Here is a 21,560-nt window from a genome sequence, read left to right on the forward strand (position 1 = left end):
CATATTACATATTACATATTATATTATATATTATACATTACATATTACATATTACATATTACATATTACATATTACATATTACATATTATATATTATATATTATAAGCCCTCTATCAGATGTAGGACTGGTAAAGATCTTTTCCCAATCTGTTGGTTGCTGTTTTATCCTATTGACAATGTCCTTTGCCTTACAGAAACTTTGCAATTTTATAAGGTCCCATTTGTCAATTCTTGATCTTAGACTATAAGCCATTGGTGTTCTGTTTAGGAACTTTTACCCTGTGCCCAAGTATTCAAGGTTCTTCCCCATCTTCTCTTCTATTATTTCAGTATATCTGGTTTTATGTTAAGGTCCTTTATCCACTTGGACTTGAGCTTTGTACAAGAAGTGGTGGTGCACACCAGTAGGATTTGCTGAAGGAGGCAGAGGCAGGGGCATCATGAGTTTGAGGCCAGCCTGAGCTACAGCAGTTCCTTTTTTTTTTATCTTTTTATTTGGATGTGTGTTATATGATGACCTGGCTCCCCTTTTGATATGTTTCAGCAGTGGTAATGAATCCTCCATTCAAATGCTCAGGGCATCTGGTTGTTTATCTCTAGTGTGATTTTTCCAGCTGGGTAGAATGTAACTGGAGTCTTGAAACAAATGCAGACAGAGATTGAAATCCCATACAGGTTGATTTGAATTAGAAGCCAAATAGTTCACAGCCTACTCCTCCTGTCCCCATGTTCTGTACCCATAGTTTTGCCAGCAAATTGAACTTAGTTTTGGATTATACTTGTCCTGAACACATGAAGATTATGTTAGCTATTATAAACAATCACTGAAAAAATTTTATATTAGAAGGGAACATTTGCATGGATTATATGTAAATATTAGTTAATTACATAAGATTCTTGAACATTCATGGATCTTGGTATCTGTGGAGATCGCTGAATTGCTCCATGGAGAGATTAATTCTGAGAGATGAACACACTTCCATCAGCTACATTTTATACTATCAGTGTTGAAAACCTCCCCCATGTTATCAGTTCACACTTGGAGACTTCACACCTTCACAGTGTGACTTAAGATGTGTTGGTGTGGTACCTAAAAACAAATGAGACTGAAGTATACCTCATAGAAATTACAATTTTTTTATCTTTTTTTTAAATTAATTATTTATTTATTTAGTATATATATATATGAGTGTTATATTTGCATGTACACAGTCATGCCAGAAGAGGGCACCAAATCCCACTATAGACGGTCATGAGCTACTACGTGGTTGTTGAGAAATGAACTCAGAACATCTGGAAGAGCAGTCGATGCTCTTAGCCTCTGAGCCATCTCTTCAGCCCAAGAGATTATAATTTTTAATGCCCATGTAACCACTCTGATTCCTCTAGAGAGAACTCTTATTTAGAACAGTTCTATGACCTCAGATTTGAAGACTTCCTGTAGGAAACTTCAAGACCCGGGGCAGTAGTTTTTCAGTAGATTTGGGATTGGATCCTGTCATACACCAGCACTTCTTGTATTAGGACCAAGTAGGACTCACAACCCAGATGATGCCCCAGCCTCAGCATGTTTAGGAGATGTACACAGAGTTCGTTTATTAGGAAAAGAAGTCCTAGGCTACAGAAACCGTATTTTCCTTTATTTTTACTCCATCACTAGGCTCACTGCTCTGTGTTTACACTGATTGCTCCTCCCAGTGCTCCAGGTGAGAGTGTGGAAGACTGGAAGGGGTAAGTTCTTCAATAACTCTAAACTGTGATTTTCTTCACACAGTAAGAGGCTTTCATTTGCATTGCTGTTTCCATGAGTCTCTGGGGAGAAGAGATGATCTTCATGAACCCTGCTCTGGGACTTCTCTGGGTATGGTAAAGTCTTGATTAAAGGTACAAGAGTGACTACAAGGACTCTGGATAGCCACTGTCTGTCCATGGCTCTGGAGGCTAAGCTCTATGTTATCCACTGCCTTCTTGACTTAGTGTGCCTCTTTCACTATTTGGTCATTTAAAGAGGACAGGATACCTACTAGAGACACAGGCAGAAGATCCAGCTTCCCTGATGATCGGAGAAGCTGTATGTCTGCTGATGTTGGTGACCAGGCTGCAGGCCTGCACTGTCCTTGGACAAACTGAACTTTCATTCTTCTCTGAGATGTAGCTGACACAATCTATTAGTTCTGCATAACTGGCGATGAATCCTGGTGTCTGAAAGTCAAGTTTTCCATCCTGTGAATCAGATTGCTCCTCTTCTTGAACACAGTTCTCTTGGAAGCAGTGAGTTAATGATAGTGTTAGCATGAGCTTCTTCATGTTTTTACTCAACTCATTTCTATTAAACATGAGCATGTGCCAGGGGATCTTGAAATTTAAATTGTATTATTAAATTATAAATGTTTCAGAATCCTAAAATAGTAGTGCAGCAAAAAAAAAATAGTAGTGCAGCCTAGAATCAAGTAAAAAACATCTAAACATACTCTTTAAAACTGTATTAAAATGTTTATATTGTCTTTTCTATAGACAATACAAAACTAATGGTCAAATCTAACCCATAAGTTCAGCAGAAAATTTTAGACAGCACTTAGATAGAATCTAACTCTATAAGAAAAAGCCAAAGGGGCCAGAATGTTCTTGCAAAGCCTAAAGAATAAGAGAAGGGGGGAATTTTTTAGCAGAGGCTCTTATAAAACATAAAGGAAATGTAGCATTTTTCACTGTGGATATTGTCTAAAGACAAGAATTGAAGAATAATTAACAAACTTACTTTAAAATGGTTAGGGTTGTTTATATGCATGTGCCTATGTGCAGTGAGTGAACACAAACTCTAAATGTCTCTGCAATACTTTCTCTATATAAATTTATGTTGGAACATTTCTTTGCTGCCTAACCAATCATGCTCTGTGAATTAGTTAATAATGTGAGTTTTTTGGCTTATGGAAAATGTTATTTTTAGGACTGACCTAACTCTTAGGCAGTCTCTTATGACTCCATAGTTAATCAAATCCATGCTATCTCTGCTTTTGCAGGACTCCATCACTATTTCCATTCTGAGTTTATATTGTCTATATTCTAATTCATTCATGCCAGAAGCCCCAAGAGAGAGAAAGAGTTAAATTGTCAGAAGTCATCAGCTTTTTATCCCAAAATAAAAAAAAAGAGTTAAATTTCCAGAAACTATCAGCTTCTGGTTCCAGAATAGCAACAGAGAGTTAAATTGCCAGAAGGCATTAGTTTTTGGTGCCTTCCTCGGTTACTTCTATGTCAGAGCAGGTTTTTGACACATTCATATTTTATTTAATAGACTCAATAATTCTGAATTTTTATCTTATCTTTTTAGATAGAAATTATAGTCTAAATTGAAAAGTAAATAAAGTAGTGTGTGTGAGTGAGTGTGTGTGTGTGTGTGTGTGTGTGTGTGTGTGCATAAAAAGAGTGCCATTTTCTCTGATTCTCTAGAATCCCACTTCCCAAGGGTCACCAATGTTAACCAACTGTTCTCTGTGGATTGACCAGCCCTGCACACAAACTATTTAATTGTAGCATGATAATAATTTACCAAGTGTCCATAATATGGTTATTTAATCTTTTAGTTTTAACTTTGGAAGAAAGCTTCTGATTCCAGACCTTTATGGAAATATTAATTTCTCTGGATTGCCATACCAAAGCAGTGTTTCAACAGTATGGCTTATCACAGTCAAACTAGTAAATTAAATGATCATCTAATCCAAATTTATAACAACTGGAAACTTACTATTAGGTCCTTACAGTTTTGTTTTATGGTCTTTCGAAATTTTTGTAGGCTTTAAACTACTCATATTAAAGCAGAATTTGAAAAACAGAATGAGCACTGGTTAAATCAGACTTCCTTTGCTGGTCATTACATGCACATTGAAGTCTTCAGTTCTACCTTATTGTTTTTAACCATGACTTAGAATTGTTCTGTTAACATAATTCTACTCTCAAGGGATCAACAGAAAAAAAAAAAGGATGCAAAGGAGGAAAGCAATTGATGAAAACAATCCTCATCCCAAGCCAGACACAGTGAGCCAGCCCCACTCACTTCACACTCGCAACTGTTTTCCGCATGCTGCAATAGCAACAGTACATAGACCATAATCCTGTTGCTGCTGCTGTTGTTATTGTTATTGATTGTTTTGGCACAGGGTCTCACTATGAAGTCTTGGCTTGGAACTAATTATTTAGACCAGGCTGGCCTTGGATTCACAGAGATCCATAAGCCTCTGTTTCTGAAGTGCTGGGATTGTAAACCTGTGTGCCCATGCTTGAATATAATCTCACTATTACAATGAGACACCATATAATATGGTGAACAACTCATTATTGTCCTAAATTCTTTGAATGCTTACATTTTATGAACCTGTATATCAACATGACTAGATAAGTATAATTTAGGTTATTTGGGTTACTACTTTAAAACTGAGCGAAACTAAGTAAAGCAAACTAGTTAATTTGCTGTTGACTACACATCAACTAGATATACTAGGATTGAAATTCTTATTTATTTATTTATTTATTTATTTATTTATTTGTGTGCATGCGTGCGTGCGTGCGTGCGTGCGTGTGTGTGTGTGTGTGTGTGTGTGTGTGTGTGTGTGTGTTTGCTTCATGTATGAGAATGTCCATGGACCAGAGAGGGTTCCAGATCTGCTAGATCTGGTGTCACAGGTAGTTATGACATGATAATGTGGGTGCTGGTGATTGGACTCTTGTCCAATGGATGAGGAGAAAGACTAGAAAAGCCAGGATGTAAATGCAGCAGTGGAGGTGAAGAGACCTGATGCTAGTTAATGAGTTATGCTTCTTTCCAGCATCTAACAGCTGTTTGTGGTCACTGGATACTCACTGTAGTAGAAATGCCTGTAAAATAAATGAATACTATAAATGCACACATACAAAAAGACACATACAGTCACATATCATATAAAAATTTAAGTGACATGGCATATTAAAAAGTAAAAACACTTGCTTTTCACTTAATATTTCATATAGTTATTATTCTATAATAGTTGGAAATTACATCATTTAAATTTTTACTCAAAAAGCAAAACATCATATCTGATTTTTTGTTGTTTTAGTAAACATATTGATTCATACTTTATGTGTAACTTTACCTATTTTTACAAGCAAGGGTTTAATCTTTTTATATTTTCTGTAGAGTTTTATTTATTTGTTACTGATGTTTTAAATCATCAATTAAGAATAACACAAACTTTTCACGAGTATATTTGCAAATATTTTAAATCTAAAAAGGTTAAAGTGAATATATATATATATATATATATATATATATATATATATATATATTTGGTTTTTAAGACAAGGTTTCTTTGTGTAGCTTTGGCTGTCTTAGAATTCGCTTTGTAGACCAGGCTGGCCTCAAACAGAGATCTTTCTGCCTCTTCTTTGGGTGCTGGGATGAAAGAGAAAGAGAGAGAGAGAGAGAGAGAGAGAGAGAGAGAGAGAGAGAGAGAGAGAGAGAGACTGGCCAGATGGCACATGAAGGAATTCCTGTACTAAGAAGGCTGAGGCAGGAGGAGGATAACATGTTAAACTATAGCCTTGGCTACACAGAGAGATACAAAAAAGTTTAGGCCACAGATTTGGAACACTCTATTAGATAATAGTGTGGTTAATACTGGCTATAGAACATAAGACACTGAATGTCTCTCTTTGATAGTTTATTGGCTGCCAACAGCTCAGCAAAGAGTAATAAGGCCTTTTAACATTCACAACCTCCCCTCAAGTCCATAAAAATGCAATTTTATACAAGTCTTGTTCAGAAAACTGAAGCTGTTGAGATCATGGTGGCAAAGGCTGTTTCAAGCTTTGACTATAGCATTTCATAATCATTTTCCCATTTCCAACTCTTCTTCTCCTCCTCCTTCTTCTCCTTCTTCTCCTTCTCCTTCTTCTCCTTCTTCTCCTTCTCCTTCTTCTCCTTCTTCTCCTCCTCCTCCTCCCTCTCCTTCTCGTCCTCCTCCTCCTCCTCTCTCTCCTTCTCCTTCTCCTTCTTCTCCTTCTTCTTCTCCTCCTCCTCCCTCTCCTTCTCGTCCTCCTCCTCCTCCTCTCTCTCCTTCTCCTTCTTCTCCTCCTCCTCCTCCTCCTCCTCCTCCTCCTCCTCCTTCTTCTTCTCCCTCTCCTTCTCCTTCTTCTTCTCCATCTCCTCCTCCTTTCCTTCCTTCCTTCCTTCCTCCTCCTCCTCCTCCTTCTCCCTCTCCTTCTCCTTCTTCTTCTCCATCTCCTCCTCCTTTTCTTCCTCCTCCTCTTTCTCCTCCTCCTCCTTTTCTTCTTCCTTTTTTCTTCATCTTCTTCTCATCCTTTCTCCTTCACTTCCTTCTCCTCTTCCTCATTCTCCTCCTCCTCATTCTCCTTCTCCTCCTCATCTTTGTCTTTCTTTTTCCCCTTCTCTCCTCCCTCCCTTCCTCTTTTTACCCTTCCCCCTCACATGTTGTTTCCTGATGCTTACATGAAGGAGTATATGCTATGCTTAGGACTGAGAACTCAATTGTCACTGATTTTCAGAACTCTGATTACATTGAGTGTGCATTCATCATAGTTCACAGCAATGAGAAGCCTCTCTGATGAAGGCTGCAAGTAGCATTTGTTTATGAGTATAAACATAAATATTTAAAGGGCAGCTAGGCACCATGCAAACTTAAGTAAATCATTGTTGGAAATTTCCCTGTATGGACAATGACTTTCCTATGTATAGATTTTTTTAAAAACAGAGATTATAGAACAAACATGTATTTTCTCCTGAGGATTGGTCTGTAATCCTCAGCAGCAGTTAATGAGTTCTATAAGAGTGATGCTGCTATTACAACAGTGGGCACATCTGACCTGGTAAGGTGACATTGTGGTTCAAAGGTTTAAAAGCTGGATAAGACTAATGATGTGTTATTCTTCAGGGTAGCCGCTTCATATCTTCTATATTATAAAAATAAAAATATCTTATATGGATTTTGAATGACTAAAAATAAATATAATGAAGCTGTTAATAATGATAGACAATATGTGATACGAACAGATGTTAAATATGGACATTAGTACATAAGGACACTGAAAGGAAAGGATAGGCTGCTGAAGATTTGAATTATACCATTGAGTGTCAGACTCAAAGAAAAATATTTTAACTAATATATTCTTTATTTTGAAAAAATGTGCACAATTATCAGGATCACAGAATACTATTCCAGATTACTTTACTTTTTGTTTATTTTTTATTGGATGTTTTATTTATTTTCAATACAAAAGTCATCCCTTTCTCCATTTTTCCTCTCTAGAACCCCCTATCCCATCCCCCCTCCTACTTTATGCTTTTATACCATTTTGATTACATGCATGTATTAAGGTCAATTCTAGCAATATAATAGATGCAAATAATCAAGGAACAAGCAATACAATAAACACAAATAGTCAAAGAAAAAGCAAGGCATTAATCCCAATTATGTGAACACTTCCATGATCACTGTTTCTAAGGGCTTATCAGGATGACCAACATATCTGAGCCTACTTCCCTGTCCTAGCCCAAGGTCATTTTCATGTCTGAAGCCTACTTCCTTGCTCTAGCCTAAAATTTAGATTCCTGTCTGAAATTACTTCTTTGTTCTAGCTTAATATTTAGGTTCCTACCTGAGATTACATCTTTGTTATAGCCTAAGATTTAGATTTCTACCTGAAATTTCTTCTTTGCTCTAGCCTAATGTCCGATTCCCACCTGAAGCCTACTTCCTTGGCCTTGGCCAATGTCATATTCCTGCCAAACAGCCCATTTCCTTGTCCTTGGCCCATGTCAGATTCTTGCCAAGCAGCCCCAACGGCTCACTGCCTCTCCAGAGCCCTTTTTTATTTCATTAACAAGACTGATCTTGTCTTAGGTCATTCTGACAAGAATGCGTTTCTTACCTGTCATGAAATATGCATTATCAAAAGCAATACAGTTCTGTCTTAGGTTTGTAAGGCTCTGTGCAGAATCTTACCCATTCTTGGCTTGCCAGCCTGTTAAATTAATAACTCTGTCTGTGGGTCCATTTTCAGGTTCAAGCCATGTACTTGGCTGCCAACATGCTGATGTTGTTGAAGAAAAGCTTTAACACAATGGGCAGGAATAAAGTATTCCTAGGACAAAAATGGCTAGCATGATCAAGCTCTATATGGCATTTTTGAAGCTTGACCAAAATAGAAATACTGACCATGGGTAATTTTATCTGTAGTATCTACCACATCAATGCTCAGCAGAGCAGCATTCTTGAAATTCACAAGCTCCCTATGTATTGTTAAAACATTCTGAGAGGTATTAGAAATACGCCAAATACACTGCACATGTCATTAAACTTCTTCCTAATTATAATGACTACCACTGTAAATTTTAGAACTAACACAAATCCAATGGTATTTGGCATGACACTCAAGATGGTTCCTTACCCTTAATTTCTGAACCTCCTTCCAGTAATTTAAATAGGATAAAGAGCATCAATCCATTTTTTCAAATGCCTATCTAAATCCTCTGGTATATTCAACACATTAGTAACATTTTTTTGCTAAATGATTAACAAAAATATGGAATGCTTCACAAATTTGCATGTTATCCTTGCCCAGGGGCCATGCTAATCTTCTCTGTATCATTGCAATCTTAGTTTATGTGCTGCCGAACCAAGCACTATTTTTCAATCTAGACAAAATAGTTCTTCAGAATGATTTTATAGATAAACTTAATGAACAGCCTTATTAAATGTTATAAAGGCCATAACATAAAATATTGTTGGGGTCCACACTAGCCCCACGTTGGGGCGGCCAAAAAATGTCGCGGCCCAAGCAAAATGTTGAGGCCCAGGCCAACCCATGTTTGGGCAGCCACTGTATCCCAGCCCAAGCTGCCGCTCCAGTCCGCGGGTAGGGGTTCAGCAAGAGCGAGAGTGAGGACGGACTCGAAGAATGCAGACCAGACAGAGTGTAATTCAATCCCGTTTATTCTTCAGTCTAAGTCCTAAGTCTTGAGTTCCTAGTGCCTAGTCCTTAGCTCCTAGTCCCTCCAAGTTCCAAGTTACTTCTTCCAAGTGCCTGCTACCTGTCTTCTCTCTGCTGTGTCTGGTTCTCTCCTCTGTGTCTCCCTAATGTCTGATGTGTCTGATTCTCTCTTCTGTCTGCCTCTGCCTTTTATATGTCTTACTTCTAAACTACGCCTCTAAGTTACACCTTTAATCATGCCCTTAGTTATTGTCTCTAAATCTGATCTCTACACTTCGAAGTCATACTCTTAAGTCACACACCTTTAATCTCACACATCTTTAATCTCACACACCTTTAATCTCAAGGTATCTAAACCAAGATTATCGGAGTGTGCTCAGCTGTTGTAGGCTATTGTAATCCAAGTCTCATGTCAGAGTATATGGCTCAAGATGGCTGCAAAGCTGATAGCCGCTTTCTGCTAAAAGTCGGCCCCCAAATAAATATAACTAGTTAAAATCATATCAACTTACTTGCTTCCCACAACTTTCTCAGAACAGAGTTGCTGAACCAGATGAGGTTTGGTAATGTAGCATATTAAGACTGATTCTTTCTGACTGGCATTGCTAAAATATTAATGTAATGAAAAAATAAACTTTGGTATTAAATTCTTACAACTACTGTGCAAAACAAAACCTCAGTATTTGGAAATATAGAAACTGTGAAAAGAAAGAAATCAATGGCTTGTTTGCTTGTTTGTTTGTTTTTGATTGACAAAAATATAATCAGCTCTCACTGTTCTGCAATAACTGATTATGTGTTTCTTTCCTTGATGCTCTTCTACAGAGACAACCATTCATGGGTGAAGACAACAGAACCTCTGTGACAGAATTCATCTTCCTGGGCCTCTCACAGGACCCACAGGCACAAGTCCTGCTCTTCTTCCTCTTCCTCTTCATCTACCTACTCACTGTGCTGGGAAACCTGCTGATCATCATGCTCATCCACTCAGACCCCAGACTCCACACCCCAATGTACTTTTTCCTTAGAAACCTGTCCTTTGCTGATCTCTGCTTTTCTACTACCACAGTGCCCCAGGTGCTTGTCCACTTCCTGGTGAAGAGGAAGAGCATTTCTTTTGCTGGATGCTCCATACAATTAGTCGTGTTGCTTCTGGTAGGATGCACAGAGTGTGCACTTCTAGCAGTGATGTCCTATGACCGCTATGTGGCTGTGTGCAAGCCTCTGCACTACTCCACCATCATGACACACTGGGTATGTGTCCAGCTGGCTGCAGGGTCCTGGGCCAGTGGTGCACTTGTGTCCCTGGTGGATACCACATTCACATTGCGTCTTCCTTATCGAGGAAACAATGTCATTAACCACTTTTTCTGTGAACCTCCTGCCCTCCTGAAGCTGGCTTCAGCAGATACTTATAGCACAGAAATGGCCATCTTTGCAATGGGTGTGGTAATCCTCCTAGCACCTGTCTCCCTCATCCTCACCTCCTACTGGAACATCATCTCCACTGTGATCCAGATGCAGTCTGGGGAGGGAAGGCTCAAGGTCTTCTCCACCTGTGGCTCCCACCTCATTGTTGTTGTTCTCTTCTATGGATCAGGAATATTTGCGTACATGAGACCAAATTCCAAGATAATGAATGAAAAGGATAAAATGATTTCGGTGTTCTACTCAGCAGTGACCCCAATGCTGAACCCCATCATATACAGCCTGAGAAACAAGGATGTCAAAGGGGCTCTCAAAAGAATAACTTCAAAATAATATGTTTGGAGTGTGTCATGACTGAGCTGACAATTGTATGCATAGAAAACAGGGGGGGGCTCTATTTTTGTTTTGGGTTTTTAAAATAATGTTTTCCTTCTTTTACTCTTTTTTCCAGTTCCTTCTATTTTCCTATATTTTTCTTAGCTTGATAGCTATGTGAAAGAAATTAAAGTTAAAAACTGTAAGTATAAAGAAATTAGTGAATAAATGTGGCCATAAGAAGGGAGGAATGAAAAAAGATAGAAAAATAGAAAGGATGAGAGAGGAGAAACAGCAAAGAAGTTTTTTCTGTATTAAATCATACAAGTCAATAACAAAATTGACATAAGTAGGCATCTAAGTATATGTCAGCAAACATGAAAAAAAACAACCAAACCATCACAAGGATTTATGGGTATACAGTCATTTCCTTCAATTATATTTCGAAGATAAAATTTCCCTGGGGCATCTTATAAATTATCTTATCTTAAAATTTAGGGCATAATATAACACTTCTCTTTCATTGTGACATTTCCTATAATTTTATAATAATATTTCTTATCATTGTAAATAGATTAAAGTATATAAAAACAAATAATAGAATTATTTTATTTTTGTTTTGTTAATTTTTAAGTTGGCATAAAGAATTATTAAAGTTATGGGCTACATTGAGAACTTTCTTCCCCAAACCTCCATACACTTTTGTGTCTTTATATTCTCCCATTTTCCATTGTGTTCTGATAGACAGAATCATTTCCACTTTTATATATCCATGCATAATTTTTGTAACTTTGAAATATCTGAATATAATAAAAACAAAAATATTTTTTCTGTAAATGGACTAATTTGCTTACAATGACTCTGTCCATTTACCCATGTCCCTCCAAATGATATAATTTACTATTATGTATATGCACCCTGATTTATTTATCTCTACCCAACTTGGTTTGATAACTTAGCCATTGAGAGCAGTGCTGCAAAAACATTAATTAGCAACCATCTCTGTGATATATTGAATTGTAATAACTCAAGTAAATACCTAGTAGTTGCTTTTAAAGTCATATAACAGTCTATATCTATGTGACTGCATCATTTTTGCTATAATATTTTGCCAAGGTCAAAAATCTGTGCATAAACTATTTAAACAGCCTTTATCCTCTGATGCATTAGGGTAGCTGAGAATTCCTTCAGTAAAAGCTTTTCTGTTTGCTACTATCAACATACTTTTATTTAATAGTTCATCTAATTCTTGCCGCACTGAGGTTAACTATACTTTATGCTTCTGAATTTTTCATTCTCTATTGTTCTCTATTGTTCTCTTCCTTGGAGTCCTTCAAGTATTATCCAGGAGTGACTTGCAGAGTAACAATTGAATATGGTGTGGGAGGACACGTATCTTTCTCTATTCTGTCCCCTTCTATGCCTTCTTTGTTTATTGCACTCATTTACTGCTTCTAGATCTATGCACAAATGATTCTTAACTTCTTGCCTATTCCATGTCAGAATTAGTTTTTTATGTCTTATGGTCACTGGTGATATATTACTGAGTTGTTTATTTCTATGGTTTGTTGGTGATGCTGTTACAACTGTATTTTGTCTGCTCTCTTTGTGGTACATGGGAATAAGCCCTCAAGAGAATGCTATTTACTAAAGAGATAACCAATTAAAACTGAAAGAGATATACAAACTCACACATGTACAAATCACAATATAAAACACACACAATATATTATTAGGAATAATTTTATTATTATGTTCATTTAGCAAAACAATAGTAGTTGGTTTTCCCTAGGACCTATGACCTATCTAGTCTCAGGTTGTTGGCCATTTTTTGCAATGTCACGTTTGGATTCCATTTTATGGTGTGGGCCTCAGATATAATATTTAAAAGTGGTTGTTTACTATCATCACATTTATCACACTATTGCACAAGTATTTTTTTTTTGCAGGAAGGACACTGCTATAGTTCTCAGGGTTTGTAGCTTGTGAGGTTTACTGTTTGTCTTCTCTAATAGCATGCATAGTACTTTGCAGCAACATGAATGTTAGTCAGCAGGTGAGAAACTTCTATTTGAACACCAGCTTATTCTCCATGTTTTCCATGTTTTATGACATAAGTAAGTGATGTCTTCAGGAACAGGGTCTTACCATTAAGTTGTAGAGGGTAATCAAAAGCATTGGCAGTAACCTGTAATGTTTGGAGGATCCATTAGACTCCATTGTCCTATGAATTGACAAGATATAAATTATTCCCGTCACCAGGAAGTTTTACATGGCAGTTTAAGATGTCTAGATGGGGTATTATTTCCTCCCATTGCATTTTAATCTTATTTAAATTCCTTTTTATATGTGTACATATTTTAGGAAGCTTCTATAATAATAGTATTCCATGTAGGTTTTCAAAGGACCTTATGTGGTTGTTGTCACTCCCAGTATTCCCATCTTTACCCTACCCTTCCATTCTCTTTGCCACTTAATCTTTCTCTTCAGTTTTATCTTTATAACATTTTCTCATTTATATAACTATGTTCTATTTCCTCTTCCTGGAAATTCTCTTTCCCTTGGTCCCTTAGTAATTACCTAATGTCTGTGGGTATTCTAAATAAAACATGCATATCTAAACCTTAAGAAATAACAATCACCTTCCACTTTACATAGGTGTATCAAAGCCAACCATGTGCCATAGCTCTCTGTACCCAAATCTTACCTGGAGAGAGCTGGTCTCCCAGGAGTGCTGTCAAACCAAAGTTACAGGTGAGACCACCACTACTGCTCCAAATACCTGGCCCAAGAGGGCCCAGAAGGAACCCACAGGGCACAGGAACCACAGAGCAACCAGGGACAGGATCCTTCCAGTTTCCATCTGCACTCCACAGCTAACCCTGTGCCACAGCTCTCCGTATGGACCCCTCCAAGAGAGAGCTGGTCTCCCAGAAGTGCCAACACAACTAAGATCACCTAGGATTACAGGTTCACAGGTTTGCAGGCTAACAGGACAAACAAGCTCCAGTCAGAGACAGCAAGACCAGCTAACACCAGAGATAACCAGATGGCAAGAGGCAAGCACAAGAACATAAGCAACAGATACTGAGGCTACTTAGCATCATCAGAACCCAGTTCTTTCACCACAGCAAGCCCTAGATATCCTAACACACCAGAAAAGCAAGATCCTGATTTAAAATCACACCTCATGATGATGATAGAGGGCTTTAAGAAGGACATAAATAAATCCCTTAAAGAAATACAGGAGAACACACATAAACAGATAGAAGCACTTAAAGAGGAAACATATAAATCCCTTAAAGAAATACAGAAAAACACAAGCAAAAAAAATGAAAGAATTTAACAAAACCATCCAGGATTTAAAAATGGAAATAGAAACAATAAAGAAATCACAAAGGGAGACAGCCCTGGAGATAGGAAACCTAGGAAAGAGATCAGGAGTCATAGATGCAAGCATCACCAACAGAATACAACAGATAGAAGAGAGACACTCAGGTGTAGATACTATAGAAAATGTTGACACACATCTAAAATGTAAATAAATAAAATATCCAATAAAAAAGAAATGTATTCAACAAAAAATTTATCACTATAAAAACTCTAAGAAGAAAGTATTAAGATCACTATCAGCTTGTAAAGCACTCTCTTATGGACAGGGACTCACAGGAAGACCAACAGTCAGCTAACCTGAAATTTAGATCCCAGAAACTGAACTACCAAAGAGCATACGTGGGCTCCTGGACATACATAACAGAATAGTTTGGTCTGCGGTCCTGCAACTACAGTAAGGAGGGCTGTCCTGAATCTGTTGCCTGCCTGTGGATTCCATTCCCCTAACTGGGCTGCTTTGTTTGGCCTCAGTGGGAAAGGATGTGCCTAGTCTTGCAGTGACTTGATGTACATGGGAGGGATAGGGGTGGGGTGGGGTAGGAGGGGTTGATATGTAGATTCAAAGGAGAAGAGAGGAAGGAATTGGGGGAGGATTTTCATGAGGAGGAGAAAAGAGTGGCACGATAATTGGAATGTAAAGTGAACAAATAAATTTAATTAAAAAGATACTTAAAAATAAAAAATAAAAAAATTAATTTAATTTAAAGAAAGAAAAGAAAACAATGACACAACAGTCAAAGAAAATGCAAAAAGAAAAAAAGTTCCTAACCGAAAAACATCCAGGACACAATGAGAAGACCAAACCTAAAGAAAATAGGTATAGAAGAGAGGGAAGATTCCCAACTCAAAGTACCAGTAAATATCTTCAACAAAATTATAGAAGAAAACCTCTCTAAAGAAAGAGATGACCATAAACATACAAGAAGCCTACAGAATCCTAAATAGATCGGACAAGAAAAGAAATTCCTCTAGTCACATAATAATCAAAACACCAAATACACAAAACAGAATAAGAATATTAAAAGCAATAAGGGAAAATGGTCCAGTAGCATATAAAAGCAAACCTATCAGAATGACACTAGATTCTCACCAGAGACTATAAAAGCCAAAAGATCCAGGGCAGATGTCATATAGACACTAGGAGAACACAAATGCCAGCCTAGGCTACTATTCCCAGCAAAAGTCTCAGTTACCATAGATGGAGAAAGAAAAACATGTCATGACAAAACCTAATTTACACAATTTCATTCCACGAATCCAACCCTATAAAGGATAATAGATGGAAAACTCCAACACAACAAGGGAAACTACACCATAGAAAAAGTGAGAACGCAATCTTCTTTCATAAAAAACAAAGAAAATAGGCACACAAACATAATTCCATTTTGACAAATAAATAACAGAAGCAACAATCATTGGTCCTTAATATCTCTTAACATCAATTGATTCAATTTCCCAATAAAAAGACATAGACTAATGGACTAGATACATAAACAGGACTCAGCATTTTACTGCACACAGGAAACACACCTGAGTGACAAAGACAAACACTACCACAGAGTAAAAGGCTGGAAAAAGATTTTCCAAGCAAATGGTCTCAAGAAACAACCTGGAGTAGCCATTCTAATATCAAATAAAATCATCTTTCAGCCAAAAGTTATCAAAAAAGATAAAGAAAGACACTTCAAACTCATCACAGGAAAAATATACAAAGATGAACTCTCAATTCTAAATATGTATGCTCCAAATGCAAGGCTACTCACATTCATAAAAGAAACTTTTCTAAAGTCCAAAGGATACATTGTACCTCACACAATAATAGTAGAAAACTTCAACACTCAACTCTCATCAATGGACAGATCATGGAAACAGAAACTAAACACAGACATAGTGAAACTAACAGAAGTTATGAACCAAATGGATTTAAGAGATATCTATAGAACATTTCATCCAAAAACAAAAAAATATACCTTCTTCTCAGCACTTCATGGTACCTTCTCCAAAACTGACCATATAATGGGTCACAAAACAGGCTTCAACAGATACAAGAACACTGAAATAATTCCATACATCCTATCAGATCACTACAGTACAAGGCTGGGCTTCAATAACAACAAAAACAACAGAAAGCCCACATATACATGAAACTGAACAATTCTCTACTCAATGATAACTTTGTCAGGGAAGAAATGAAGAAAGAAATTAAAGACTTTTTAGAATTTAATGAAAATGAAGACACAACATACCCAAATTTATGAGAAACAATGAAAGCAATGCTAAAAGGAAAACACATAGCTCTAAGTGCCTCCCAAAAAGAAACCGAAGAGAGCATATATTGGCAGCTAAACAGCACATCTGAATGTTCTAAAACAAAAAGAAGCAAATACATCAAAGAGGAGTAGAAGGCAGGAAATAACCAAACTCAGGGCTGAATTCAACCAAGTAGAGAAAAAGAGAACTATGCAAGAGAAAATCAATAAGATAGATAAACCCTTAGCCAGACTAACCAGAGGGCACAGAGACAGTATCCAAATGCTTAAAATCAAAAATGAAAAGGAACATTAATAACAGAAACCAAGAGAATTCAAAAATCATCAGATCCTACTACAGAAGCCTATATTCAAAACAACTGGAAAATCTGGATGAAATGGACAATTTTCTAGACAGATTCAAAGTACCAAAGTTAAATCAGGATCAGATAAACTATCTAAACAGTCACATAATCCATAAAGAAATAGAAGCAGTCACTAAAGGTTTCCCAACCAAAAAAAGTCCAGGAACAGATGTTTTTATTGCAGACTTCAAAGAAGACCTAATACCAATACCCTTTAAACTATTCCACAAAATAGAAACACTACCTAATTTGTTCTATGAAGCCACAATTTCCCTTGGACCTAAACCACACAAAGAGTCAAAAAAGAAAGACTATGAGACCAGTTTCCTTAATGAATACTGATACAAAAATACTCAATAAAATTCTTGAAAACTGAATCCAAAGACACATCAAAATGATCATTCACCATAATCAAGTAGGCTTCATCCCAGGAATGCAGGGATGGTTCAATATAAGGAAATCCATCAACGTGATCTACTATATAAACAAACTCAAGGGGAAAAAATGCATGATCATTTCATTAGACGCTGAAAACCATTTGACAAAATTCAACATCCCTTCATGATAAAATCATGAAAAGATCAAGAATTCAAGGCCAATACCTAAATATAGTAAAAGCAATATACAGCAAACCAGTAGCCAACATCAAACTAAATTGAGGAAAACTTGAAGCAATTCCACTAAAATCAGGGACTAACAAGACTGCTCATTCTCTCCATCTCTATTCAATACAGTATTCAAAGCCCTGGCCAGCGCAATTATACAACAAAAGGTGGTCACAGAGAAACAAATAGGAAAGGAAAAAGTCAAAATATCACTATTTGCAGATGATATAATAGTATACTTAATTGACTCCAAAAATTCCACTAGACAATTACTATGACTGATAAACAACTTCAGTGAAGTGGCTGGACACAAAATTAACTCAAACAAATCTGTAGCCTTCCTCTACTCAAAAGGAAAAAGGAATAAGAAAGAAATTAGGAAAATAACACCCTTCACAATAGTCACAAATAATATAAAATATCTTGTTGTGACTCTAACCAAGCAAGAGAAATATTTGTATGACAAGAACTTCAAGTCTTGGAAGAAAGAAATAGAAGAAGATCTCAGAAGATGGAAAGATTTCCCATGCTCATGGATTGGCAGGATTAATATAGTAAAAATGGCCATCTTGACAAAAACAATCTAAAGATTCAGTGCAATCCCCATAAAAATTCCAACTCAATTCTCATAGAGTTAGAGCAATTTGCAATTTCATTTGGAATAACCAAAAGCCCAGGATGGTGAAAAGTACTCTCAGAGATAAAAGAACTTCTGCGGAAATCATCATCTTTAATTTCAAGCTGTATTACAGAACAATAGTGATAAGAACTGTATGGTATTGGTACAGAGACAGACATGTAGATCATTGAAATATAATCAAAGACCCAGAAATGAACCCACACACTTATGGTCACTTGATCTTTGACAAAGAAGCTAAAACTATCCAGTGGAAAAAAGACAGCCTTTTCAACATTTGCTAGTTCAACTGGCTGTTTGCATGCAGAAGAATGCAGAGCAATACATTCTTATCTCCTTGTACAGAGCTCAAGTCCAAGTGGATCAAAGACCTCTACATAAAACCAGATACACTGAAACTAAAAGAAGAAAAGGTAGGGAAGAGACTCAAACACATGGGCACAGGGGAAAATTTCCTGAACAGAACACCAATGGCTTATGCTCTAAGATCAACAATTGACAAATGGGACCTTATAAAATTCCAAAGCTTCTGTAAGACAAAGGACACTGTTAATATGTCAAACTGGCAAGCAACAGATTGGGAAAAGATCTTTACCAATTATACATCCAATAGAGGGTTAATGTACAATATATACAAAGAACTCAACAAGTTAGACTCCAGAGAACCAAATAACCCTATTTAAAATGGGGTACAGAGCTAAACAGAGAATTCTTAACTGAGGAATATCAAATGGCTGAGAAGCATCTAAAGAAATGTTCAATGTTTAGTCATCAGGGAAATGCAAATCAAAACAACCCTGAGATTCCACCTCACACCAATCAGAATGGCTAAGATCAAAAACTGAGGTGAAAGTAGATGCTGGCTAGGATGTGGAGAAAGAGGAACACTTCTCCAATGCTGGTGGGATTGTAAGCTGGTACAACCACTCTGGAATTCAGTCTGGTAGTTCCTCAGAAAAACTAACTACTAATAGTACTAACTGAGGACTCAGCTATACCACTCCTGGGCATATACCCAGAAGATGCTCCAACATATAACAAGGATATATGCTCCACTATGTTCATAGCAGCCTTATTTATAATAGGCAGTTTCTGGGAACAACCCAGATGTTCCTCAACAGAGGAAAGAATACAGAAAATGGGGTACATTTACATAATGGAGTTCTACTCAGCTTTTAAAAACAGTGACTTCATGAAATTCACAGGTAAATAGATAGAACTAGAAAATATCATCCTGGGTGAGATAACCCAGTCACAAAAGAACACACATGGTATGTACTCACTGATAACTGGATGTTAGGGGAAAAGCTCACAATACCCATAATATAACTCACAGACCATATGAAGCTCAAGAAGAAGGAAGACCAAAGTGTGGATACTTCAGTTCTTAGAATGAGGAGTAAATATTCACAGGAGGTAGAGGGCATGAGGAACTTGGGTGGAAGAGAGGAAGGGGGAAAGGGAGGCAGGATCTGGTATAGGAGACAGGGATGATATGCATAGGTTCAGGAAATTGAACAGAGATGTATAGCAATGGAGTATGGAGAGCTGGGGATAGCCAACAGAAAGTCCCAAATGCCAGAAAAGCAAGAGGTTCCCACGGACCCAATAGGAATGACACTAGTTGCAATACCCAACAAAGGGGAGCTAGAACCTGTAGAGACCATATCCAGATATTAGTCAAGGCCCCCAGTTAAGTGATGGTACCACCCTCTCATCTCCAAATTTCTAACCCAGAATTGCTCCTGTCTGAAGGAAATACACGGACAAAGTGGGGAGCAGACTGAGGAAAGGGCATCCAGAGACTGCCCCACCTGGGGATCCATCCCATATATGGTCACCAAACCCAGACAGTATTGTGGAGGCCAAAAAGTGCATGCTGATAGGAGCCTGATATAGCTGTCTCCTGAGATGCTCTGCCAGAGCCTGACAAATACAGAGATGGATACTCACAGCTAATCACTGGACTGAGCATGGTTCCCCATGGAGGAATTAGAGAAAGGACTGAAGGAGCTGAAGGGCTTTGAAACACCATAGGACAAACAACAATATCAACTCAACAGATAACGCGCCCCCCCACCCCCGAGCTCCCAGGTACTAAACCCCCAACTACGGAATACACATAGAGGACCCATAGCTCCAGCCGCATATGTAGTAGAGGATGGTCTTGTCTGGCATCAATGGGAGGAGAGGCCCTAGGTCCTGTGAAGGCTCAATGCCCCAGTGTAGGGGAATTTGAGGGCAGGGAGGCAGGAGTGAGTGGGTAGATGGGGGAACATCTCATAGAAGCAGGGGTTGAGAGGATCGGATAGGGGGTCTTGGAGGGATGGACCAGGAAAGGGGATAACATTTGAAATGTAAATAAAAAATATCCAATTAAAAAATAAATTACATGTCCATCAGATGTTTAAAGGGAAATTCACCAACTATCTATTTCACCTCATTCTCTACTGAAAACATTATTTCTAACAAGCAACTGAGCACATTGTACATTCTGTTATGTGAACTTGGATCTGCATTACAAAGTTCTAATGCCCCACTAAGATCAAAAACAGCTTGCTGAACTTCATCCTATAACATCTTCATTCTCTATCACTGTTCCTGTAAATCACTCTAACTTCACATGCTTTAGAAGCTAGCCAGATTTGGGAGCTTGAGTATGGGAAGAGATTCCTAGAAGGCTTGGGGGGCGGGGGGTGATGTTGAAATACTGCAGTAGATACTGACAGGCTTCTATGAGGGTGACCCAAGAATGAACTCCTGGTAATAGCTGATAAGGAGCCTGAACTGGCCATATTCTGTAACCAGGCAACTTCTAGTGGTGTGAGTGAGACAACGACACAGTCCCAAAACCTTTTATTTGCAATATATATTCCCTGCCAAATGTGTTTAAAAAAATGGGGCCCCAGAACCTGTGGGGGTGGCCAACCAATGATTGGTTAAATTTGAGGCCTATTCCACAAAAGGGAGCCCATGCCCAACACTGCCTGAATAACCATGAATGAGAGGCTAGACTGCACAGAGACTTAGTATAGAAAAAAATCAATAAAGTGATTCCTGATAATATTCTGCTATACTCATAACCAGTGCCTAGGCCAGGCTTCATCAAGGAGACTTCTTTTAACAGCATATAGGAGTAGATCCATGCCCAAATATTGGGTGGAGAAACAGCCAAATTGGCGATCTCTATCAAGTTCCTTCCCTTGGAGCTCAGAGAACCCCCCTGAAAGAACGAAGAAAGAGTTATAGGAGCCATAAGAGTTGAGAATACCAGAACACCAGCCACCAAATCAAGTCAGCAAAGCTTATAGGTGCTCACACAGACTGAATCAACAATTGCACAGCATGTATAGCTCTGTGCTAGGTCCTCTGCATATAAATTATGCTTGTTAGTTTGCCGATTTTGTAGAACTGCTAACAGTGGGATCAGGGTTGTCTCTAATGGTTTTGCCTTCTCTTGGGATTGTTTTCTCTCTGCTGGTTTACCTCCCCCAGTGCTAATACTAGGATTTGTGTCTTGTCTTAATGTAACTTGCTATGCTGTATTTTATTGATATCCCTGGGAGGCTTTCTCTTTCCTGAAAA

General features: G+C 37.8%; 1 protein-coding gene and 1 non-coding gene across 3 annotated transcripts; one reads left to right on the plus strand and one right to left on the minus strand.

Moving 5' to 3' along the window:
- Window positions 1-1,407: 1,407 nt before the first annotated feature.
- LOC117698870 (olfactory receptor 2D3-like) lies at window positions 1,408-11,567 on the plus strand. Of its 2 annotated transcripts, none has more exons than XM_034490448.2 (2): window positions 1,408-1,732; window positions 9,809-11,567. In XM_034490448.2, exon 2 carries the CDS (start codon window positions 9,821-9,823, stop codon window positions 10,742-10,744), a length of 924 nt encoding a protein of 307 aa, XP_034346339.1. In that variant the 5' UTR covers window positions 1,408-1,732; window positions 9,809-9,820; the 3' UTR covers window positions 10,745-11,567. The 2 variants fall into 2 exon arrangements, with proteins under 2 accessions (XP_034346339.1, XP_076772939.1); XM_076916824.1 differs by lacking the exon at window positions 1,408-1,732 and adding an exon at window positions 1,742-2,272.
- LOC117702082 (U6 spliceosomal RNA) lies at window positions 8,570-8,676 on the minus strand. Its single transcript, XR_004605969.1, has one exon. It is a non-coding gene; the product is annotated as a U6 spliceosomal RNA (small nuclear RNA).
- Window positions 11,568-21,560: the final 9,993 nt, after the last annotated feature.

This window comes from Arvicanthis niloticus, chromosome 1 (genome assembly GCF_011762505.2).
Source record: "Arvicanthis niloticus isolate mArvNil1 chromosome 1, mArvNil1.pat.X, whole genome shotgun sequence".
Classification (NCBI taxonomy): Eukaryota; Metazoa; Chordata; class Mammalia; order Rodentia; family Muridae; genus Arvicanthis; species Arvicanthis niloticus.

Coding starts and splice junctions, on each gene's coding strand:
- LOC117698870 (XM_034490448.2), top strand. CDS start 9,821: ATGGGTGAAGACAACAGAACCTCTGTGACAGAATTCATCTTCCTGGGC.